Source organism: Trachemys scripta, chromosome 1, assembly GCF_013100865.1.
Source record: "Trachemys scripta elegans isolate TJP31775 chromosome 1, CAS_Tse_1.0, whole genome shotgun sequence".
In the NCBI taxonomy this organism is placed as follows: Eukaryota; Metazoa; Chordata; order Testudines; family Emydidae; genus Trachemys; species Trachemys scripta.
In genome coordinates this window covers 19,942,449-19,969,412 of record NC_048298.1, presented here as the reverse complement: position 1 = coordinate 19,969,412, position 26,964 = coordinate 19,942,449, and the positions used below count along the sequence as shown (strand labels likewise).

The 26,964-nt window shown below is 39.2% G+C and overlaps 1 protein-coding gene across 1 annotated transcript in view; it reads right to left on the bottom strand.

The window, feature by feature from the left end:
* Window positions 1-26,964, bottom strand: part of CACNA2D1 (calcium voltage-gated channel auxiliary subunit alpha2delta 1) — a 676,857-nt gene that overhangs the window by 265,544 nt on the left and 384,349 nt on the right. Inside the window, exon 7 of the mRNA XM_034765627.1 lies at window positions 22,907-23,036. Coding sequence (XP_034621518.1) covers window positions 22,907-23,036 — 130 coding nt within the window. The remainder of the gene's footprint in view (window positions 1-22,906; window positions 23,037-26,964) is intronic.

Sequence of the window (26,964 nt, the reverse complement as noted above, 5' to 3'; positions counted from 1 at the left end):
TGCCCTGATCTGCCTGCTCGGTGCTCAATGACGCAATCCCACTCCACAGCAGGAGCGCTGGGCGGGGGAACCCCCATGCCTCGAACCCAATTGCCCAATAGGATTGCTCGGGGTGTGTGTGACTGCAGGCAGAAGGGGAAAGGGAGGGGCCCTCCACTTGCTGTGGCCCAGGGCTCCACAAAACTGTAATTTGCCTCTGCCAATAAGGCTTTTTAATAATTTACAAGCATGATGCTAGAATTTTGAGCAAAAGTCTCCTGAAAACTCATGTTTGGAGAAGATAAGAAATGTTGACATTTAGGGTCATGGTGTTTCCCATAATTCTCCTACTCAAAGATGAATGAATAATTGAAGATGATATACATGTACTAAATTATGATACTGAAATATAAAGCTGAAGACTTGCTGAAGAGTAATAATAAGGGTTTTGTTAGTTTAATACAATAATTTATAATTAAGGATAGTGAATGAGTTTGGATAGTGTAATATTTAGCAAGGCCAAATTTGGCCTACCTCTTTCTTGGCATGAGTGTTGTCTTGCCAATCTCTTTCTTTCACATAGACTTGTTTAGATAATGCTTACAGCTTATAAGATAAAGGTGATTTTTTTTTTTTTTGTATTGGAGGACTGAGATAAGAGGATGATAATTAGTATACTAAACAGGGCCGGCTCCAGGCACCAGCCCACCAAGCTTGTGGCGGCACCTGGAGGGGGGCGGCGCGGTGGTCTGGCTCCAGCTGCCGGTGAGAGCGGAGCCGCAGTGGGCTTGCCGCCCTCCCCCAGCACTCTGGCCGCCGGGGAGAGCGGAGCCCCAGCCGGCTCTCTGCCCTCCCCCCGGCGCTCTGGCCGCCGGGGAGAGCGGAGCCCCGGACGGGATCTCTGCCCTCCTCCCGGGGCTCCGGCCACCAGTGGAGCCGTGGCGGGCTTGCCGCCCTCCCCCCCCGGCGCTCTGGCCGGTTGGGGAGAGCGGCCCGCGGCCGGGCTTGGCGCCCTCCCCTGCCACGCTGCGGGAGAGACGGGGGGTGGTGGGAGGCTTTTTTGCCTTGGGCGGCAAAATAGCCAGAGCTGGCCCTGATACTAAATACACAAAATGTCATGCTAGAAGTCCCTGTGTTGCAGACACGTCAAGTTTCACTCATTTGGTGTGAGACTCACTCATTGGCATGCTCTCTCTTAGGGGAGAGTCTAATGATAGAGAATCTCCAGGTTATAGTCAGGAGCAGAGGATGGAAAAGGATAATGTAAGGGCCAGATCAGATGATAAACATTCACGTAAAAAAGAATGACACATCAGAAAAGGGCAGACAAATAAACAGTGACAAGTTTTTAAAAGTGCTTGTACACAAATGCTAGAAGTCTAAATAATAAGATGGGTGATCTACAGTGCCTTGTGATAAAGGAGGATATTGAAATAATAGGCATCACAGAAACCTGGTGAACTGAGAGCAATCAATTGGATACAATCATTCCGGGGTACAAAATATATCGGAAGGACAGAACAGGTTGTGCGGGGGGGGGGGGGGGGGGAAGAGGGGCACTATATGTGAAAGAAAATATAGAATCAAATGAAGTAAAAATCTTAAGTGAATCCACATGTTCCATAGAATCTCTATGAATAGAAATTTTATACTCTAATAAGAATATAACATTAGGGAATCTATTATCAACCACCTGACCAGGACAGTGATAGTGATGATGAAATGCTAAGGGAAATTAGAGAGGCTATCAAAACGAAGAACTCAATAATAGTGAGGGATTTCAATTATCCCATATTGTCTGGGAACATTTCACTTCAGGATGAAATGCAGAGATAAAATTTCTCGATACTTTAAGTGACTGCTTCATGGAGCAGCTGGTACGGGAACCCACAGGGGGAGAGGCAACTCTAGATTTAGTCCTGAGTGGCGCGCAGGAGCTGGTCCAAGAGGTAACTATAACAGGACCGCTTGGAAATAGTGACCATAATACAACAGCATTCAACATCCCTGTGGTGGGAGAACATCTCAACAGCCCAACACTGTGGCATTTAATTTCAAAAGGAGGTACTCTGAAAAAATGAGGGGGTTAGTTAAACAGAAGTTAAAAGGTACAGTGACTAAAGTGAAATCCTTGCAAGCTGCATGGGCACTTTTTAAAGACACCATAATAGAGACCCAACTTCAATGTATACCCAAATTAAGAAACACAGTAAAAGAACTAAAAAAGAGCCACCGTGGCTTAACAACCATGTAAAAGAAGCAGTGAGAGATAAAAAGACTTCCTTTAAAAAGTGGAGGTCAAATCATAGTGAGGCAAATAGAAAGGAGCATAAACACTGCCAGATTAAGTGCAAGAATGTAATAAGAAAAGCCAAAGAGGAGTTTGAAGAATGGCTAGCCAAAAACTCCAAAGGTAATAACAAAATGTTTTTTAAATACATCAGAAGCAGGAAGCCTGCTAAACAACCAGTGGGGCCCCTTGATGATCGAGATACAAAAGGAGCGCTTAAAGACGATAAAGTCATTGAGGAGAAACTAAATGGATTCTTTGCTTCAGTCTTCACAGCTGAGGATGGAGATTCTAAGGGAGATTCCCAAACCTGAGCCGGCTTTTGTAGGTGACAAATCTGAGGAACTGTCACAGATTGAAGTGTCACTAGAGGTGGTTTTGGAATTAATTGATAAACTTAACATTAAACCATTAAACCAGGACCAGACGGCATTCACCCAAGAGTTCTGAAAGAACTCAAATGTGAAGTAGCGGAACTAATTAACTAAGGTTTGTAACCTGTCCTTTAAATCGGCTTCTGTACCCAATGACTGGAAGTTAGCAATGTAACACCAATATTTAAAAAGGGCTCTAGAGGTGATCCCGGCAATTACAGACCGGTAAGTCTAACATCGGTACCGGGCAAATTAGTTGAAAAAATAGGTAAGAATAAAATTGTCAGATACATAGAAGAACATAAATTGTTGAGCAATAGGCAACATGATTTCTGTAAAGGCAAATTGTGTCTTACTAATCTATTAGAGTTCTTTGAAGAGGTCAACAAACATGTGGACAAGGGGGATCCAGTGGACATATTGTACTTAGATTTCCAGAAAGCCTTTGACAAGATCCCTCACCAAAGGCTCTTATGTAAATTAAGCTATCATAGGATAAAAGGGAAGGTCCTTTCATGGATTGAGAACTGGTTAAAAGACAGGGAACAAAGGGTAGCAATGAATGGTAAATTCTCAGAATGGAAAGGGGTACCTAGTGGTGTTCTCCAAGGGTCAGTCTTCGGACCAATCCTATTCAACTTATTCATAAATGATCTGGAGAAAGGGGTAAACAGTGAGGTGGCAAAGTTTGCAGATGATACTAAACTGCTCAAGATAGTTAAGACCAAAGCAGACTGTGATGAACTTCAAAAAGTTCCCACAAAACTAAGTGATTGGGCAACAAAATGGCAAATGAAATTTAATGTGGATAAATGTAAAGTAATGCACATTGGAAAAAATAACCCCAACTATACATACAATATGATGGGGGCTAATTTAGCTACAACGAGTCAGGAAAAAGATCTTGGAGTCATCGTGGATAGTTCTCTGAAGGTGTCCACGCAGTGTGCAGAGACAGTCAAAAAAGCAAACAGGATGTTAGGAATCATTAGAAAGGGGACAGAGAATAAGACTGAGACTATATTATCGCCCTTATATAAATCAATGGTACGCCCATATCTCGAATACTGAGTACAGATGTGGTCTCCTCATCTCAAAAAAGATATACTGGCACTAGAAAAGGTTCAGAAAAGGGCAACTAAAATTATTAGGGGTTTGGAACGGGTCCCATATGAGGAGAGATTAAAGAGGCTAGGACTCTTCAGCTTGGAAAAGAGGAGACTAAGGGGGGATATGATAGAGGTATATAAAATCATGAGTGATGTGGAGAAAGTGGATAAGGAAAAGTTATTTACTTATTCCCATAATACAAGAACTAGGGGTCACCAAATGGAATTAATAGGCAGCAGGTTTAAAACAAATAAAAGGAAGTTGTTCTTCACGCAGTGCACAGTCAACCTGTGGAACTCCTTACCTGAGGAGGTTGTGAAGGCTAGGACTATAACAGCGTTTAAAAGAGAACTGGATAAATTCATGGTGGTTAAGTCCCTTAATGGCTATTAGCCAGGACGGGTAAGGAATGGTGTCCCTAGCCTCTGTCAGAGGATGGAGATGGATGGCAGGAGAGAGATCACTTGATCATTGCCGGTTAGGTTCACTCACTCTGGAGTACCTGGCATTGGCCACTGTCGGTAGACAGGATACTGGGCTAGATGGACCTTTGGTCTGACCTGATTCGGCCATTCTTATGTTCTATCTCACTCTCACACACATTTCTAAGCTTATCTCACTTATTTTGAGTAAATATATAAAGATGTAAAATATTTTTGCTCAGGCGCTGAAAGAGAACAATACATCCGGGGCCTCAGGCATGCAGCTTAGAGCTTGGAATGATACTTTCCAAGCTTGTGTCCTATGGTAACCATGGAGACTACAGGCTCGCATTCTATACGCATGCAAGAGGAGCAGAGGAGGATATGTGGGGCCGTGGGGGTGAATAATTGACAGTCCAAAAAAATGAGTTCGCCCCAAAAATGAGCAGGACTTGACCGAAAGTTTGCAGGTTCTTCAAAATACAGTTCAAAATTTAAACCATATTGGACAAATTCATGGCCCTCCATTGTCCTGGTAGCAGGCAAGACTTCTTTTTAAAATGTACTTATTTTTTTATATGTGGTCTTCTCAAGTTCCCATTACTGTCCAGAGTTCCCAGGCTTGACTAAGTTTTATCCCACTCAAATGCAGGAGAAGAGACAGTGTCCAGTCTTGTTCGAAAGAATAAGACACTATTCAGACCAAACCTTGCAGTAGATGGAACAATGTTCTCTATTATCCAAGTGAAGCTAGCAAATCCTGAGCCATGTTTCAAATTTGAGCCACCAAAAGAAGTTATGAAAAAAGCAAAAGGGGGCCACATAGCAATTCAACAAACCACATGAATAAAATATGAAACCAAATTAGATATTAAAAGGAATGCAAACTCTGAATCCTTTATCTATGGTTTATTAGCTTCAAATTAAATTTAATTTAATTACTTTATTTTACATTCATTTAATATATTGTTTGGTTGTGTTTTATTTTAATTATTTAATTTTACTTTACTTTGTATTTATTTTGGAATCTGATTACATTTACTTTTAAATGTAAATGTAATGTGAGCAATAAGATACAAATCAAATAATATATGTACTATAAAGTGTTTTTCAAATGGATGATCACTATGACAAGGTGATATGCAAAACAAACATATTGTTGTATTGATAACACCATTTTCTTTTTTGTTAGGTTTATAGAAAAGTGTTTGTTTTTGAGTATTTTTCTTGTTCTGTCCACTGACTGTGTGCCTAAACCAGAGATTAAGAACTCTGGACCTCAGGGATCTCCAACCATACAGGTTTTTGTTCCTGCACATAATTGTTTTTATTAAAATCCACTGGCTTATACTGCATATAGAATTCTCACATACCCTAGATTTTAGTATGAAGTAGGACATATAAGTGTTTCATATGCAATATTAAGCAATGCACATTTTAAAACAAACTGTTAAGTGCTGATTGGATTAGAAACCTGGACTATTGGATGTCACCAAAACCGAAGATGAGAGTCCCTGTTTTAAGCAATGATCTAATGCACCACCTGGAAAGTCTCACTCTTTGGCCTTGAATCTCACCCTTCAGGGTTGCAAATCTCACTTTTATGGACAGTCAACCCTTGGCATCTCTGGTGTTGGGAAAACAGTAGTAAAGTGACTTGAAGACATAACAACATATGCATATTTGTATGGGGGGGTACATAAAACACAATGCTTAACGTTTATTGCTGGAAAGCTAATGAATATGTAGCATTAAAAAGTATAAGAAACAGAGTGAACAAGGGCCCAAGTCAGAAAACTACCAGACCAGAAACTGAAGGAATAATTCGGAAGAATCAGACCTGAGAATGAGATGACCATCATGAAGTGAAGGTGAGCTTCCCAGTACCCTGGAACAAAGTGACTAGGGCCCCTACCTGTTCTGTCTTATCTATTTATTGCCTGTCATAAATATATGATCAGAAACCAAAAGTGACAATAATTCCATCTGAACATTTATAAAGATGAAAATTGATTAAGCCTATATTGGGTGGACTTGTGACTCCATTTCCTGACCTGACAGAAGCAATGGGTAAGAGATGTCTGAGGAGCTACTGTGAAAATTTGGTCTCCAAAATATATTTAGGCATTGTCTACAGATTAAACATTAATTACTCAATCAATTTGGATACAGTATAGTAACAACCCTAGAACCTCCAGGCTTTCCAAAATTTGTAAGAAAATCTGGGAGGCATGGCAGACCCAATGTGTCAATATGTACTCAATACAAAGAGGTCTCACTGGATCAAAATCTGCATTTAATTCACCAGAAGATTATTTTTCACTTACATTTTACTGCATTGTTCGTATCCCAACCAGACATTCAAGCTACAGAAAAGGAGTTGGAATGTGCAGATACCCCATTCCCATTCTGCCTAATCTACTGAGCTAGCCAAAAGGAGGAGCTTTTGCGAAGAATTACCTTACTAGTAGGGACTTCTCTTTGGTTGCATTGAGAATTGTAATTTCTGTTCATTTATAGTGTGCTTCCCACCTGTCACTAGTATGTTTAAGTGATTAAATAGCAGACCATATCCTTGAATGATTATGGGAAAATATGTCATATCAGTGATCCATACGTACTAATTCCCGGTTTTAAGAACAGGAGTGACAACACACAGAAAGCTCAGTAGCTGATAGTTCCCATAGAGCTCATTGCTACAACTGCATGCCAGTCTCTCATGGGAAATTAGACCCTAATTACCCATGGTACAGGCATGTTGTTGTAATGGGGAGGGGGGGGACACTAAATGTTTCAATCTGCCTTTTTCACAGCAACCTTATGAAAATAAAATCCAACTGATTCCTTGATTTAATGGAATGAAAGTTTCTCTCTCAATAGAATTTTAAAATATCAGGGTGAACATATTGTGACAAAGTTCCTCCTCTATCTTGGTGGGTCCTGCGCTTATTGGTGAATTTTCTTGCCTCAGAGATTCACCATGTGGATTGGGGAACAGCCCAGAGACCTCCCCCTCTGGGAGAACCCACAGTCCAGGTCAATTGGGGGGAACCCGGGCCCGCCCTCTACTCCGGGTTCCAGCCCAGGGCCCTGTGGACTGCAGCTGTCCATAGTACCTCCTGTAACAGCTGCAGGACAGCTACAACTCCCTGGGCTACTTTCCCGTGGCCTCCTCCAAACACCTTCCTTATTCTCACCACAGGACTTTCCTCCTGGTGTCTGATAACGCTTGTGCTCCTCAGTCCTCCAGCAGCACATCCTCTCAGCTCCTTGCGCCTCTTGCTCCCAGCTCCTCACACTCCCACCACAAACTGAAGTGAACTCCTTTTTAAAACCCAGGTGCCCCGATTAGCCTGCCTTAAATTGATTCTAGCAGCTTCTTAATTGGCTCCAGGTGTCCTAATTAGCCTGCCTGCCTTAACTGGTTCTAGCAGGTTCCTGATTACTCTAGTGCAGCCCCTGCTCTGGTCACTCAGGGAACAGAAAAGTACTCATCCAGTGACCAGTATATTAACCCTCTACCAGACTCCTGTACCCCACTGGTCTGGGTCTGTCACAATATGTTAGACTTTATAATGACAAAATTATCAGAAATAAAGATAGTTATTTGTTAGAACTTTTATTTTAAATTGAACCAAACCACAGATTCAGTGAAAGCCCCATTCTGTGAATGATGGGAGCAATCTCACCATTAGATTAAACAAAACAGGATATTTCTTATATCAAGAACAGGGGAGGTAGTCTAGCCATATCATAAAGCAATGTAAAATATAAAGCATAAAGCATTATATATGAAAAAACACTGTAATCAACTGAAGATCTCCAAGTACTTTAAAAGGAGAGATGGGGAAAACTGCAGAGTTGAATTAAAATGTCTGTGTTTAACTCATGTCACTAAAGGTTTTCTGTTTTGTTTGGGTTGCTCTTTTTTTTTTTTAAACTTTACATTGCTTTATGATATGGCTGGACTACAGCTAGCTAGCTAGCTAGCAAAAAATCAAAATAAATGGGAAAAATTAAAGTCTATAAGATTAACAATTCCCCCAGTTCCTCATTTTTCCTCCTTACAAAACAATGGATGCCAGTACATGAAGTTTAACAAAAGCTAAAGAGAGAAACATTTGTGGGAAGCTTTTATAAAAAGACTGGCAACATATTCCTAATTAATTACTTTAAACATAGATCTCTATCTCTTTTCGAGATTTTCAGATGATTTCATACTTGATTTTTTTCATATTCATATACATATACACACACACAGTGTATACATCTCCCACCCCACGCACATACGATATATGAAAAAAAAAAATCAAATATGTAACCTGAACATCTCCAAATAATGTATTTATAGATATTTATCTCTTTGACCAGCGGTATATTGCCAATATTTTCACAAAGGGTTTGTTAAACCTAATGTACTGGCATCCATCGTCTTTGTGAGGACGACAAATGAGGAACTGGGGGGAATCTGTTAATCTCTTATAGATTTTAAATCCAACAGGGACTATTGTGATCATACAATCTGACCAATTGCTTGAAACAAGCCACAGAATTTAACTTAGTATTTTCTGCATTAAATCCAATAATTTATGGTAGACCTAACAGCATATCTTTTAGAGACTTCCCAACTTGATTTCAAGTGACGGAGAATCCATATATCAAACAAGCATGCTGTCAATCATAACCAAGAGAGAGGAAGCAAGAGCTCTGGCACAACCAGCATATAACAAATGGTTTGCCAGAACAAACTGCAAGTTATATCGATAGTACAGCATGGTGTTCAGTTTGTATAAACTGAAGTGGGTGAACCTGAAGGCAATCCAGGAGCTTCCTTAGAATTTTGCTTTTTAATACCTTCCATTTGATGCAGTCTGTCCTTTCTATAAACAAAAATACATATTCATATTTTTCCAAATAGTTTTGATGAATCACAGAGGTTAGCCATTTTTGGCAGGGATAAATTAGAAATATCCATAGATGGGGGTGAACTTCAGAGGCAAATAAAACATCAGAGTCTTCCCTTTGATTTGTTTCAGAGTGCCACAAGTACTCCTGCTCCCTTTGATTTGGTGAGTTTTGACAAGTGAATCCTGTGAGCTCTCTTCAGTACAGCCATGCTTTGGACTCTTTTTTAAGGTTTTAAATAATACCAAGCTTAACCACTTGGATTTAATTCTTACTTCTTTTTAAAAATTCTGCATAGTGCACAGTTAAGGCTTTCATATTAAAATATAAAAGTTCTACTGACTCTCAAAAATCTTGGTATCTCTTTTACTGCATAGCTACCCCCACCCCCTTAACCTCCTTGCCTGATGCTGGATATCTTGTACAAATACATACACACTATGGTTATAATACTAAGTAACCAGACTTTTTGGGAGGTTCTTCAAAGTAAAATATGCAGCTTATTTCATCCCTTTATACACACAAATGTACAAACTCATTATAATGCTGCCTGGGCCATTCATTTCATTCCTGGTGCTTCACCCAGTGCTTAATTTGTGCTAGGGCTTGATAGGGCTGAGCCTCCGCACCTATATGCTTGCTGCATCAGTTATGAAAGTAAATCATTGCTTGAGTCCCAGCACTTCTTTATTACAAATTAAGCACTGGCTTCACCCCCAATACTATCAATAGCAGAGGATAGGGGTCAGGGAAGGGGAGAAGAGAAGGAGAGAGTGAACCTGACATACTCATTCCCAAAGTGCTTGTAGCCTGCCTTTCAAAATGATTTTTTCCCCGCCCACATGAGTGGCGAACACCAGTTGGGAGAATAACCAAGAGGTAGGGAATTTTTTTTGTCCTATGAACAGGAAGACCAAACTAGGATAAATTACTGTGCAATAACTATGACCTCTTCCACTGATGCAGCATAATTTCTTGATGCATCAGAAGTGACAGATATAAGAACACTTAAAAGCTATTTCAGTCTGAAATTCATATTTGGCTGTTTAAACCGACATTTAGAAGGAATGTCTGCGGACAATTGTTGTGCTGGTCTGTCTACTGTAACCAGCTATTCTGTAATTTCTGTAACCAGCTATTCTCATCATTTTTAAGGCTTCCCTCATTTTTAATGCCTGTCTGCTTTTGTGTTTAACAGAAACTCAGTGACTACTGAACCATCCATTTAGTTTCTTGCAGATTTTCTGTACTACTGTATCTCCACTGACTCATCTGCCTCCCCTATTTCATCTGGTAGAATCAGGATTCATTTCTTCGTCTCTCTAACTGTACGAAAAAAAAATCAACAAAAGGCTTTGATTCACTCACATAGTAATTATTTTTGAAATGCCCTTACTCATTGAATTCAAATGATCAGATTACCGTAAGGAAAAATACAACCAAGATTATCTACACTACTTAATTAATAACTGCACTTCGAAAACCATGTCAGTAGCTTCTTGAAGGATACATTTGTGCCGCAGAAGTACTTGCAGCCTGAGCTAATGAACATAGGGTAATATATGATAGAAAAGCAAAAATGCATGATTTACTGCCTCCAACTTCAGGCAAATAACAAAAACTATTGGAAATAAAAGCTATCCAAGATGTTTCATGCACAAGCTAGTATTAAAAAATGTTATATGCCTCTTCTAGCCTTCTCTGCATTACTGAACATGACCATTTTGTTTAAAGTAATGCAGTAAAAATAATGACTATTTGATGTTCCTTGAAAAATACTGGTGAGCTATGTTAAGGAAGCTCAAAGGATTTTTGCCTCACCAAAAAAACCCTGCTTTCCCAAAAAATAATTAAAATTAGAAATGGGTGATCTTCAAAAGATTTAGTCTGGGTTCATTTCAAGTAAGTAACTCCGTTTTCTATTTTTCTTATTTTCTGGAGTTCAGCCTAAAACCTTATTGCAGAAATTACAGCTGCTGCTTCTACTTGCTCTAAGGCCAGGTCTACACTACCCCCCTAATTCGAACTAAGGTACGCAACTTCAGCTACGTGAATAACGTAGCTGAAGTTCGAAGTACCTTAGTTCGAATTAGTTCGAACTTACCTTGGTCCACACGCGGCAGGCAGGCTCCCCCGTCGACTCCGCGGTACTCCTCTCGGCGAGCTGGAGTACCGCAGTCGACGGCGAGCACTTCCGGGTTCGACTTATCGCGTCCAGACTAGACGCGATAAGTCGAACCCAGAAGTTCGATTTCCAGCTGTCGAACTAGCGGGTAAGTGTAGCCAAGGCCTAAGTCAATATGGAAAGATTCCCAGACAAGGAGGAAGTACAGAGGCTTGAGTGACTGCAAACAAGTAGCTGCTATTTCAGCACACTAGAGGGAGTGCAGAAAGTTGTTAACCATGCTAAGAAGCTGTTTTGCAGCCGGAGTGGAAAGTTTCATTCAAGGCAGATAGTCCTGAATGTGCACATTACTTTGAAGCTCCTGGCCAGTCAGAAGTGAATTATGTCAGGGGTATAAACTGGCAGCCATTGGATCACCAGTCAGATCCAGTCCAGCCCTATAGGGAGGGAGAAGATAGCGCTGCCAGAGGTAACCTGGACTGAATCTGTGGGGTGGGTCTCAGTGCAGTTTCCTGTAATTTTACAGGTTAGTTGGACTTTATTGCTCTGCAGCAGTTATATGTTAAGGTATCTATACAGTCCTTAATCCCAAAAAGGAAAATAAGTATTTGTTTATATAGCAATGGGTTGTAGCGAAGGGCATAGGGAAGTTTCCTACTTGCCTAAAAGGCTGCTGCTGCCTTACTCTTGTTATTCTAAGGGCTTGTCTATACTTACGCGCTGGTTCGGCGGCAGGCAATCCAACTTTTGGGTTCGATTTATCACGTCTTGTCTGGACGCGATAAATCGAACCCAGAAGTGCTCCCCGTCGACTCTGGTAATCCTGCTCGGCGCGAGGAGCACGCGGAGTCGACAAGGGAGCCTGCCTGCCACGTCTGGACCGCGGTAAGTTCGAACTAAGGTACGTCGACTTCAGCTACGTTATTCACGTAGCTGAAGTTGCGTACCTTAGTTCGAATTGGGGGGTTAGTGTAGACCAGGCCTAAGAAGCAAGCTTAGAATTAAATAAGTAGGGCAGATGTATGTGTGTGACTATATATTGTTGAGACACAAGGCATGGCTCTGTGCCCTGACTGACAGAGCACTAGTCAGATCCAGCCCAGCCCTGCAGGGGAGAAGATAGCGCTGCCATGGGGTGGATCTCAATGCGGTTTCCTGTAATTTTACAGCACTCAGTGGGAATGAGACTGGGAAAACACCATAAAGGAGGAATCGTAGATTAGAGGCCAAATATCTTTGTGAGCTGTACAACATCACTGAACCAGAGATACCATGTGAGCCTAACAGCTACAGTAAATGTCAGTTTTACTTATTTTGTTGTGTTTATGCTCAATATTGTGGACACTGAAACAACTGTTTTTGTGTTACAACTAAATGTTTTATCAATTTGTCAATATAATACCAAGGGTGACCCTCTTTGAAAGCAGAAGATCTCAAATTGTCAGAAGTCCCAATCCCTGTATTTATTTTGTGATATACATATATACAATTTTAGGCCCACTGTTGCACTTTTTTATTTTAAAGGAAAATAAATCTCTAGTTAGTGATATCTTTGGAGTGTTAGTCAGTAAAAAGAAATTTGAAACTGCTGAGAGAGAGAGAGAGAGAGAGAGAGAAATGGTCTTATGGTAAAGATCGGTACTAGTTTCCTAAGAAGAAAAAAGTGAATCTTATTATAATGTTCACTTTTGGAACTTAAAGGTTCTGACAGAAAATCCAGCTTTGTTTGGCTACGCGAGAAGGACAGGATACACTGGATGTGGCCGCAGACTGCAACAACTATCGGGGGATATGTTTGCTCAGCATGGTGCTTGCAAGGGTCCTACTGAAAAAAACTCAAAGTCCTCCAAGTGCTTGCTGAGAGAGGCTACCCTACGAGTCAGTGTGGGTTCAGAGCTAGATGCTTCATGACTGACAGGTCCTTCATATTGTGCTTGCAAGAAAAAAAGCCATGAACAACAGGCACCTCTCTATGTAGCATTCATTGACCTACAAAAGGCCTTTGACACAGTAAGCAGGAATGGCATCTATTGAAAATTGGCTGTCCACAAAAGGTGCTCTCCCTATTCAAGGAGTTCCATGAGGGAATTAAGGCAACCATCCAGTGTGAAAATGAAACATCATCTGAGTTTAATATTGATACTGGTATGAAGCAAGGCTGCATCTTAGCACCCACCAGCTTTGGCATCTTCTTCTCTATTCTTCTTTTTGGAAACGATCAATCTGGTATACTAACTGAACCGAGGATGGACGGCAGCTTGTTTAACATCAGACGATTCCAGAGCAGAATGCATGCCACCCAGCTTATTATTTGGGATGTGCTTTTCACAGATGACACTGCATTCGTCTCTAATTCACATGATTCATTGCAGGTCATCATGAACAAGTTCTCTGATGCAAGCACCAAGTTTGCCATGGTAACCAGTATCATGTCACAAGGTACCAACATTCCACCTAAAATCTGTCAATAATGAAGCTCTGGATAATGAGGAACACTTCTGCTATCTCAGTTCAATTCTTACCAGACCACTTAACCTTGACAGGGAACTTGATGCTACAATTGGCAACGCTTCTGTCATTTTTGGCAAACTTATCTCACGTATTTGGAACAACAAGTTGCTAACCGGGAACAGAAAAAAATGTCCATCTATCAGGCTTGTATCATTAGTAACCTCTGTGATGGGTTCCCCCTAGGGTGCCACTTGGAACTGGGTTACCACTGAACCCTCTGAATCACAACCTGGGCTCCCTCTCACACTGTGCTGCTGTGACAAACTCTAGACTGCTCCCAATCCTACACTCCCACCAGCATTTGCACAGGCAGGGACACACCCTGTTGCAGTTACATGCAGGCTGACCAGCCACTACATGAATCAATAGAGAGGCTACAGCCAAAATAACTCCCAGCTTTCAACCTAGGACCCCCAGAGCCGTTATCATCCTTCCCTGATCTAAACCCAACCAGTACGAATGTATTACCCAGTTTGCTCCTCCCTCAATGTGGAGAGGAATATGCACAATTTGCTTGTGTTAACCAAGCTGAGCTTTCCCCCAGACACTTCACTTAAAGGAACACTGGTTTAGATTAAAACATAAAACCAGTTTATTAACTACAAAAGGCTAGATTTTAAGTGATTATAAGTGATAGCAAACAGATCAAAGCAGATTACCCAGCAAATAAACAAAACTGCAAATATCAGGGGGTAGCCGTGTTAGTCTGTATCTACAAAAACAACAAGGAGTCTGGTGGCACCTTAAAGACTAACAGATTTATTTGGGCATACGCTTTCGTGAGTAAAAACCTCACTTCTTCGGATGCATAGAGTGAAAGTTACAGATGCAGGCATTAAGATTAAAACATAAAACCAGTTTATTAACTACAAAAGGCTAGATTTTAAGTGATTATAAGTGATAGCAAACAGATCAAAGCAGATGCAGTTAATGCCTGCATCTGTAACTTTCACTCTATGCATCCGAAGAAGTGAGGTTTTTACTCACGAAAGCTTATGCCCAAATAAATCTGTTAGTCTTAAAACTGCAAATGAAACCTAAAATACTAGATTGCTAATTTATATCAAGTCTCTCACCCTAGCTGATGATACAAGCAGTTCACCACGTTTCCATACACAGGTTAGAAATCCTTTTAGCCTGGGACCAACACTTCCCCCAGTCCAGTCCTTGTTCCTCAGGTGTTTCTAGGAGTTCCCCTGTGTGTGGAGTGAGACCTCTTGATGATGTCACACCCCTCCTTATATAGCTTTAACATATGGCAGGAGCCCTTTGTTCCAAAATCAGTTCCCAGCCCAGTTTGTGGAAAAATACAGGTACCCAAAATGGAGATACGTGTCATGTGGTCTGGTCACATGCTCTTCCATGCCCTGCTGCGTCATAGCAGCCATGACTTACAGGCCATCTGGAGTGTTCTCAGGAAGGCTCACCCACTGGGGATAAGCTTCTCCTAACGCCTATTGTTTTTCCTCATGGCCCATTACCATGAATGGGCTCTTCCCAACCAACTATCTAGACTGGAAGCATCTTACGTAGTGGGTGTCGCCCAGGTGTAACTACATTTGAAATATAGATACATAGTCAATATTCAGAACTTTAGATACAAAAATGATACCTGCATACAAATACAATAATCATATTCAGCATATCTTTTTTTTTCCCAGAAAAGAACATTTCGTTCTTAAGATAGTAGCTTTAAAATATTAATAATCATGGCAGCTCACTCACTTGAGTTATCTCTTCTGCTTTTTATGACACTTAAAAGCCATCTGACTCTCACTCTGGGAATTTCTGTAAGCTACCCACACAAAAATAATAATAAAACAAGATTTTCAGAACATTAAAAGCAATCCTGACCCTGAACTTCTGTGCCTGGGTTCATGCTTCAATAACTTTCTTCTAGGTTTAATATTGGTTCCTGCCAGGCAGGCTGGGAGTACATGAAGGCTTGGTGAAACTAACATTTGCTTTAACCTGACCTCAAGCCATAGGGTTTGGTATTTGGAATATGCTGACATAGTGAATTCATTTAAAGATCCACTTCACTGATTATATTTTTTCACAAATTGCTTGGTAATTAAATCATAGTAAACATGCAGAAAATTAGAACAGTATAATATGCTACATGGAGCTAAGTAATGGTACACTGCTTTTAGTCAGTTCTTAATTTCAAAGACTTGGACATGAAGAAAAATTCAAGAGGTTTAAAATGTTCTTGATTGTCAATTTCAGCTGTAGTAGAACAAGAAGCCCCTGTGTTTACTTTTCAGAATATAGGGAAGAGATCTCACTATTAATAAATTATTGTAATTTTTAGGTCATTAAAAACTTATCTCTGCTTTTACAGAAGCTTAGGGGATATTTATTTTTTGTTACATATGTATGGTTCTTGGGGGGAAAGTACCTCATCTGCATATATTTTTGTTTATTTAATTACGGGAGGCTTCTGCTCTTAGTCACCCTGGAGACAGGCAAATGTCAGGAAGACAAACATGGTTTTATGGCTAAGGAGGGGTTATCACCTCTAAGAGTGTTTATGCCAATTCAGAAAAGCTACATTGTGACATTTATCTTGCTTTACTCTCTATGCCAATTTCTTTTAAATTATGTTTTGAAAATTGGATGTAAACTTGGTAATTGAGATTGGTGCTTTGGATAGAACATTTGATAGGAGTTTTAACTGTAAAGACTGCAACTGGCAAACACAATTTGGTGAAAAGGATTTCAAAGAAAACACTGAAGATTCTTATCAAACCATAAAACACAGGGGTAAATGAACCCTGCCCTCCCCCTCTTGTATAAAATACCAGTTTGGTTCAAATATAAACCTCATCTTAAGAAAAAACAAGACATGTAAAACATTCATGTTTTAGGAAAAGACCTATGAAAATTAATGTAGGATTGTGTTATCAGAACAATAAATCTAGGTATAATGTGGGTTTTTTCACCCTTCCAAGGAAAACTTCTAAATAAAAACACACAAATAAGTATATATATATTTTCTTGTTAAAGTAACTTTTATAAATACTCTAAAAACTTTATTGAGAAAAGCCTTTAGGAAAAACATGTATAATAGGAAATGTTTTAAACCTTTGATTATTTCTTACATGTTGAAATGGAAAATTGTTTTGGATGGTTTACTTATAAGTATTTTAACAAAATGAGCATTTAATATAATTCCCTAATATCACTGCTATGTAAATGGTAAAATGCTTTATGCACCAAACTCAAATTTAATGACCTTGCTAAACTGATTAGTAATACAAGAAGCCATTTGAGTATAGAATAATTAAATGGGGAATTAATTAGTTACTGGCTGTGCTCAAGCAACTCCCTCACCCATCTCAGGAAGACAACAATATCCTCTTTCCAAAAAATTATCATGGAGAATTAACTTCTTTAATAACTATTTATGCTAAAATCTCTCTTTAATAGTAGATCCAACAGGTAGTTTAGCACAAGTAGTTAGAGCATACTTTAAGGGACCATTCAAGGTGAAGTGGCCAATTAACAGCCCTGTAGTCATACATCAAAAAGGGGGTTAGTGGGTTACAAATTGTTGCAATAAGGCATGAATCTTGTGCCTTTATTAAAACTACGATTTTTAGTTTCTAGCTAACTTATGAATTAAAGCTCCCAGGCTTGTCTTTTGAAAGTGTTGGGCAGTTTCCTTTGAGGATGAGGACTGAGAGGTCAGATATAGAGTGATCATTTTGTGAAAAATGTTCACCCACAAGTGATATTTTTTGTCTTTTATCATTTTTCTCTGTGAGTTCATTCAAGAGCATAGTGATTGTCTGGTTTCACCAACATAGTTGTTAATAGGGCATTTAGTGCACTGGATGAGGTACACCACAAGATGAGATGGGCATGTGTAGGACCCATGGATCTTGAAAGGTGCGTTGTAGGGGGCATTGATTATTGTAGCTGTGGGGATAAGTCTGGATGTTTTGCATCTGTTGTTCTGGCAGGGTCTGGTGCCGCTTTCAGTTGGTGTTTCCTGATCCGGGGGGAGCTTGCATCTGAGGATGAGCTTAGAGACATACCAATTCAACCAGAAGTTGGTCCAATAAAAGATATTACCTCAGACACCTTGTCTCTCTAAAATCCTGGGACTCCCATGGCTACAACAACGGTGCATATTTTGATTTTGGTTTTCCCTGATTTGGCAGTAAAAGAAACAAGTAGTAAGAGCTGGCCTACCATTTCTTGTTTCTCTGGACAGTAATTTTTAAAATAAAATTACTTCGCGTCCAACAATTTTAAATTACCCTTTTCTACCCCACAAAAGGTGGGCACAGGAATACTAATATCCCTATTACGTTATCACCACAATTTGAGTTTGATAGCATGAATCTTTATCACTTTCATAGACACAACAAAATAATTCTAAAAAGAAAATTGTCTTGCCTAGAAGAAAAAACACCTTATATTGTATGCATTTATTACCTCTTTAAAATATTTACAATGACGCACAGGAAATTTTTAATATACCTCTACCTCGATATAACGCGACCCGATATAACACGAATTCAGAAATAATGCGGTAAAGCAGTGCTCTGGGGGGGGGAGGGGCTACACACTCTGGTGGATCAAAACAAGTTCAATATAACGTGGTTTCATATATAATGCAGAAAGATTTTTTGGCTCCCGAGGACAGCGTTATATTGAGGTAGAGTTGTACTCCCTTGGTCTTCTTTAAAATTCATCAGATGTAACATTCCAACCTATTTATAAAATCCTTTATTAATATAACAGACCCTTCCTGAAATAAACCTTACTTATTACCCACATATGGATATTATTACCCACATATGGATATTATGAGAATAAAAACTGAAGGGCAGGTCCTATATGTATATGTAAGACAGTCCATATGTAGGATAGATTCCCCTGTCAACAAGAATACCAAAAGACTGGAAAAACCCCTTCGGTTTTTATTCTCATAATATCCATATCCAAAACTTTCTAAGGAATAATTTTCCTAACAAACTTGTAACTTGGCATATTCCAGGCATCTAACCACCTATGGATCATGTGCAAATTCTATTTTTTTAAGGATATGGATGTCAATTACCAAGGCCTCAGAATGATAGTTTTCGGATTGTTCTTAAAGACTTACTCTTTTCCAGGCCAAAAATGCACTAAATCTTACCAATATATTATTTTATAATGTCACATCAGTAGCTGATGTTTCATGACAGCAGCAAATACCATCGGAATTACTATCAGAAGATCTCCATCAGAAAATAATAAATACATATTAATTAATTATTAATTATTATTATAACAACATGCTTGAGCTCATTGGCATATTCCATTATAGGTAAGAATTGAAATAAAAAAAAACACATATATATTTTCATTCTGTGGGGGAAATCTCTGAGTAAAGTTAATAGGAGTTTTTCCATTAATTTCCATGGGGCCAGGTCTTCACCTTCACTCTTTAAAAGAGAAAGGAGAATTTAGATTGCTATACTAATAAAAAGAGTGCACCTTAAAATACCAAATCCATTCAGGATAAAAAAATAATACATAACAAATATTTCACCAAACTAATTCAATCATCTGAAAACTCATAACTATTTATCATTGCTCTCAAACATTTCGGAGGAGATTCTCTACTGGGTTACCAGAAGCTGCCTAGACTTATTTAAAGTGATGTCAGTATGTTGAAAAGCTCTTTGTTGCATTTGTATGTAAGAAGTGTCGATTTGTCACTTTTATCAACTATTTGGAACTAATTAGATAATGAAGTGATGGCAGTCTTGATTGCTGAAAATTTATAAACATTTAACTTAGGGTGAACGTTTAATACAACTGAATCAGGAATGACTATAAAAAGTATCTGCATTGGTACCTCATCCAGCACCTTTTCCAAAGTCTGCAGCAACACCAGAACAGAGGTTTAACTGGAGCTATGCAGGCATTTGCTGCAAACTGTGAGAGCAACTGAGGGTGGTATCCCTGAAGCAACTGACCTTACTTGCCTTATGCTGAAGTTTGGCTCAGTTTTGGCTTGCAGTTCCACTCATATGCTTAGAGAGGAGAAGGGTAAAGTTCCAGTGCCTTGTATAGGAATTAGTCATGAAATGTATGTAATTGTTAACAGGAGACACGTCTGTTTCCCAAAACATGTAGCAGAAAGTTGATTCTGGGGCCCTTTTTGTTTTGAACAGAATTTTGATTTTATCTTGAGACCTAAATGGAACCCTAAAAAATGCTGAAGATGATAGGCCTGGTTTGTGTCAGTTTTAGCCAGGCTGACCCAAGACCTCCCTTTTGGCAAGATTGCCATTCCATACTCTGCCATGCAGGCAAGAAATGGAGATTAAGGCTCCCCTTATGTTCCTGCTTGACCCCATTCAGACTGCAGGTACAAGAGCACAGACCACTTCCCTGATAGTCCCTTCTGCAAGCACGTGTGCAGGGAAGGGATGTAGAATGGCAAGCAGTGACCTGGATGTGCTCCTCACCACATAGCAAGAGTAAGCTTTTTCACAAAAAGAATGGCATAAAACTTACTCCCTATCCACACCAACAGGAGTGAATTGTAATTCTTGGCAGTTACACACTTGTTCTTCCATCTGCTCCTGGTGACATGCAGTTACGTATCACCCCTAAGCAAGGCTGATTGTAATATGAGGAAGCCAATACAATATCTGTGGTGCGGAATCAGTGATTTTAAAGCCCACACTTTAGGCATCAAGAAAGGAACTGAAGATAGGCGAAGCTATGGTCAAAAGACCTCAATGAATGTTCAGACGCATAAGGAGAAACATACCTGTCCCTCACTGCCATTGTTTCTAGCTTGTGATACCAAGTGTATGGTATGTCAAGAGATGGGATCTGCACAGGCAAATCTCCACAGAGAGGAGAGGATTCAAGGGAACTATCCTTAAGATTGTTCTGTGAGATATAAACATCCAATTCTATATCCCACACTCCCACCCCCCAGATATATAAGAAAAAAAAACATTACAAAAGCCTAGCCCTGTTTTCCAAGCTATAATTCAGTTACAAAAGATATTTGATCTCAGACTCTAAAACTTGTAAATTATGTTTCACCCACTGTTTTTCAGAGGTATTCACTGCAATAGCTCCTCATGACAGTTTGCAAGAAGTCTAGTATGGTCAAGGAGCTGCAAATCAAACTGTTCTAAAATGGTACAACCATTCGTTATGTAATGGGCACCAAAAACTGAGGAAGAAAACAGCAGTTTGATTCATTTGAACAGCAAGATGACGAATTAACATCAGTTTGAAAATATGTTATCACTCTCCCTTGGGTTATGAACAAAAAAGAAAATGTTCTTGTTGTTGAAGAAATTTGCTTTTGATAAAGAATTATATCCTAGTGTTAAAAACAGTATTTGTTGATACATGACTGTCCAAACTTGTCCGCTATATTCCAGATATTACAGTCTTTTGTCACCAAAAAATAAATCTGGTGCTGTTTTCCGTTCTCATTAATATGAAATCTGTAACTTGCAAGAGTTATAAAATTTATTACAAGTTGGGGCCCAAAAATAAAGTTAATTTGTAACTTTATAAGTCAAAGTTACACATTATTACCCTGTAGTGAATGTGTGTGTGGAGGGGTTGCTGACAGAGAATGAAATCTGACAGGTTTGAAGACTCTCTCTTCTCTGAATCTAAATCAAAAGTCGTATCACCAGGCAGTTTATTCTGGCACTTAATGTGATGGTCAGTGTCAAAAAATCATGAATATCTCATGAACCGCATCTACCACAAGTCATGAAACAGTCCTCTCTCATAAAGTATTTACATTTTAATCTTTTAGATCCATTTCATTAAATACGAAAGTCATTCCTGCGCTATGGAAGTGACAGGTTTTTCCCTTTAGATTAAACAGACAATTTGCTAGTAAAATTACTTTAGAAATGTTTCTATGGGATATACATGCTTTTACAAATCCTGCCTAGAACCTTAACACAAGATCCAGATCCTTTAAATATTCCTGTGACCACACATCACATCTCAATTCATAGAACATTAAAAAAATTAGTCTCTCAGTGATGGGAACAATATGATTTCTCATAAGATTTTAGCAGCTAAATGTAAGAAGATCTAAAAATAAGGCAAGAAAATGGCTGTTGTCTTCACTTTAATCCTTCAATTAAAATGAACTTTAGCATTTATTAAAGTCAGAATCCCAGAATAATCCTCTAAATCTGTGTCATTCAGACACACCATATGAGGAATACCAGTCATTATGATTCTCCCCTCCCCAATCCTGTTGACATTTCCATTTTCACTCCTATGTCATTTACTGATGCAGATACACAATGATGGCTTTGAATTTTAAAGAAATACAGGTCAGATTAGAGTCTCATTCCTGTTGATGAGATTTTGGCAGACTAGAAAAGTCTGCAGAATAAAAATGAGTAGTGCTAACTACAGAACTAAAAGACAGATCCCTCCTTTTATAATTTTGCAGGCACTTCTATGTGTGTGTAGCATCTCTTTTGTGTCTTCCTACTCCATATCGTACCTTTTTATGAAGTTTCATGCAATAAAATACTCTATTTTGAGACACAATTTAATACTGAATTTTGGGTTGCTGTAATTACTCACTTGGAAACTTGAGGGCTATTGTTTCCTGTACTGGCTCAGTTTGAAGAGAACTCATTCAACACTCTCTGCTAAAGGTCTGGTCTACCAAAAAGTGCTTCAGATAAGCTACATGTAATACAAGTACTACCATCTTGAACAGCATGCTATGTCAATGAACTGTATATGCTTTTGGAATACTTCAGATGTTTTCAGTGCTCATCTCTGCCTGAGGCTGAAACCATCTAACAAAGAGCTGTCGAGAATAGTTTAAATGAGAAAGCAGTACAAAGAGTGAATGGATGAGAAAATTAGGACATTCACAAGAATTTACTTTCTCAGTTCCTGCTCCCTGATCCATTTCCCAAATTCAGATCTTCTCTCAGCAGATCTTTACCTCTCTCACATAGTAGATAGTCTAACTAAATAAGGCTTCTTCTAGCTCATAATAGGAATATCATGCCTAATGTACCATATGTGAAGCTCTTTAAAAGAAAAGCATTCAAAAAGATATGAATATAAATGAAAAATAGGCATACTTAGCTATTTGCTTTTATGAATGGGGTGCACATAATAAGCTTATTATAATTATAAAACCACGTGTTCACATGCTACTTACAGCCTTCGTAAATATCTGTTGGTATGTGGACTGCTGCATGCTGGTAAGATATTTGTCGTCCAAAAACAGCATCTTCTTCAAACACTGGTCTGATTTTCTGGCTTCCAGATTCACTCTCGTTCTTTTCAGACTTTAAAGGAAAAACATTGAAAGGCCAAAATATTAAATTTTATCTTAAGAACAATTTTATTCACATTTGCCTCTTGGCACAGAATAGACTCATAATCTTTCTCTAATAGCTAGCTGTGTGTATAGGTCTCTCTCTCTCTCTCTCTCTCACTCACACACACACACACACACACACACACACATTATCCTCTCTTGCGCTGGTTTTAACCAAGAGATCCCCCATTAAACTCAATGGAATTAAAACTGACATAAGGAAAAGGTGAAACCAGCACTATACACCAAGATTCATATTTTATTATATTATATATAGAAAACACATACACACAATGCAATGCAAGAGCATTTAATTTTATTGCATGACACTTATTCATAATTAATTAGAGTTACAAGCTCATTATAAAGCTGTAGGTGGAAAAGTGTAAGTGCGATTTATTTCCATATTCCTATTAGGAAATTATCTTGCAGATTGCAAATCCTAAATTGCTACAACATTGTACATTTCATAAGTAGATTTTACATAAATGGCTCATTTGGCCTATAACAAGAGAAAAAAAGGAAATAAACATGATATAAGTATTCACAGGATTTTTTTTTAAACTCACCATAACAGTTAACTACTTGGAACAGCAATAATAAATATAAAAATAAAGTATCACTATATTGTTATTTTTAGTATTATACACAAAGACACTGATTTTGTAAGATATATTATGTTTTTAAGAATAATACAGATTTTAACCAGTCAAACATAACTGTCTTTAGATTATTAGTGATGCATTTCTATGCTGTCCATCATTGTAGTATTTAATCATACTCAACCAAATATCAAGGCAACCATAGGATGGCTTGACTGAAATATCATAGCCATTGAAATATCATAGAATCATAGAATATCGGGGTTGGAAGGGACCTCAGGAGGTCATCTAGTTCAACCCCCTGCTATCATCTCATTAGCTGCCCTACCACTTGTCCTAATGCAGTACTAGTTGGAGGTTTGAGCATAATACAGGGTAGTGTGACGTTTCACTGCTCCAGCAGGAAAGCTGGGAGATATTGCACTTTGGAAGACAGAATGCCTGCCAGAGCTCCTGGGGGAAGAGAGTCTGGGCAGCCCAATACTGGCTATTTTTATGGCATGCAAGTGACAGCTCTATGAAAAGCCAGAGCAGAGAAACAACCATGTTCTTGCCTCCTCCACTCACCCTCTTTGGGGGAGCAGTAAGGGGCAGCAGTCCTATGATCTCCTAAGTGCAGAGAGTGATTCCGTCTGTCTCTCTTCAGGCAGTGCAAGGATGTCAGGAGGCTCCTAACACTCCTATCTGTACTGGGCATCCACATAAGTCTGAGTCAGAATTTACATGAATAGGTAAAATGTGTAGAACACGTTATAATCCTTAGTCCCTATTTAGGGACAGATGGTGACATATTCACATTGATCAGCATTTATCTTCACAAGTAGTCCAATGGACTTCAGGCCAATGGACTAACATATATCAGCAACTGTAAATTGTTTACAGTCTATCCCTTCTACATTGTACATAGAAGTTTCTCTTTTTTGTGTGATGGAATTTAGCATTAAAACCAGGAAAGTAGATAGAGTAGGATACATCTGCACAATGTTGCATGACACATTTCAGTTTAACACACTATCCACCCCCCCTTAAGAAAACAGGAGTCTCAGTAAGAAGTTCTTGGTGTTATATCTAGATTTTAAACAATCATACTAGATCCAAAAACAGTGACTGTTTAGGATTCAAAATGATGGAACATTAACATCGCTCTAGACACAATGTAATTTGGCCCAATTAATGTTTTACCATAATTCTTGCTTTTCAATTACAGGGCAGTGTAAGTGTTTCCAAGTCTGAAATGCCACCTAACAGTTAGCAAATTTTGGTGTGGTGGTCATAAGTTATTTTCTGGCCTCATGCTGTCCAAACTAATGAGTTAGACTAACTCTGTAAATGAGATCCCAACAACAGGTTGTTGATGTGAGAAAATTTCTCTCATGCCTGCAAACAATTTGATTAAACAAATCACCAAAAATACCTAGCACTGTCGCTTATTTTGAGATCAGCACTAACAGTCTCAAACTATGTTGACATGCTCAGAAAAGAATGCTGGGGGCCATCAAGCCACATTACCACTATAAAATGCCAGAACCATGTAGTGTTTCCCCTCTTTCTCGACAAAGATTATTTGTTTTGAGTTTGCGGAGGTTTTTTTTTTTTATTTCAAAGCTTCACTATGGTCTGTTCTCCATAAAAGTAGTGCTCCCAAGAGCGAGCTTTCATATTTGACTGGAAGGATTATAAAAACTCCGTATTCCACTGAACATGAATCTCTGCAATCTCTTTTCTGCAAGGATTCAATTCAGTTCTGAGTAAGAGATATTAGAATTGTTGATTGCAACTACAGGCTCAGATGATTGCATCTTGCCAAGGGGGAAAAGGCACACATCCCAGAGGGTTCTCTAGGTGAGGTAATCTCTCTTTGTTCCTCCCCTATTATTCTCTTGGGATAGAGGGGGAGTTAGTCTGCCCACTTCCCACCCACCTGGCATGGAGAAGAGGTTGCAGGTCCACTCCCACGTTGAGCTATGACACAGGGGCCTTATGCTTCCATACAAGCTCTAGCCCCAAAGACCCCCTGAAACTCCTACCAGCACTCCTCCCCAAGATGAGAACTCTTGCTTTAGAGATCATCAAGCCAGGGTATGGGATCTTTTCTGTCTATGCTCCATGGGCCCAAAGGGAGAACTACATAGATCTGATGGTTCATTCACTCACTTCCCTCAACTCATTTAGATTCCCTCCCCACATGCATGGTTATGATCATGGTCTCTGTGGCCCCCAAGGAACTGGGCCCAAAGGATTCACATAAAATGCACCAGCAGCCTGCCTTCAAGTGCCTACTTTTGACCTTAACTGGGCTGGCATAGAGAGCCACTGTGATGACAATGGGTACAACCCAGACCCCATTGCCCGTCCACAATCTACAGGCACAAAGTGGTTTAAATGGTGCCTGGATCCTTCCAAACTGGGTGAATTTCACTCCTAGTCACTAATTGACAAAATCCAGTTGTCATAATGGTTTCTCAGTAATTAATAGGAATTTACCAGTTCCCCCTGAAAAATATATCTTAATTAGAATAATGTGGACTCAGAGTAACGCTGAAAAAACAGTGTATTTTCATTAATCACACAACAATGAGAGAACTAAGAATTATGTTTCTATCAATAGACTAAATGTATTGGCTACATTTTTAATATCCAGACCAACTTTGTTTTCACAAACATACCACAAAGCACATATATTGTGAAGGAAAGTAATCTAATGTAGCTGGTGAATACAATTAAAATCTAACTCCAACCAATTTCTCTCTTGAGGCAGGAGCTTGAAATGCAATCAATAATGGCACAGAAAAATCCCACAGGAGACAGAAGCTGAAGATTAATTTTCCATCTATTCGAACACAGCCTACACTTATTGAATTACATTCTTACTACCACTGACAGTCAGCAAAATCTCTCACTTATTTCTCTGAAATAAATCTCCAGACCAATTTCTCCCTGCCCTGTTTAGCAGATACCATCTGTTTCGCCTTTCAATTCACATTTGTACCAGTTTAGGACATTAACTTTAAGAAATATATTTTTCCCCCAATCATGCACAGTTCAGCACCGGAATAGAGGGCCGTGGATGTTGTGACTAAAGTATTTATTTAGGATTCAGGAAATGTGGATTCTGCCATAATCCTTCTTTGTGACCTTGACCAAGTTGCTTACTGCTTGATCTGAAGTAAACTGGAGACTTCACCCCTATCTCCCCATTCCCCCCACCCAACAATCAGGCCCTTAAACTCTATGATCTGGAATAACAAAGACACGTATACGTTGGTTATAACACTGAGCATTGCAACACCTAAC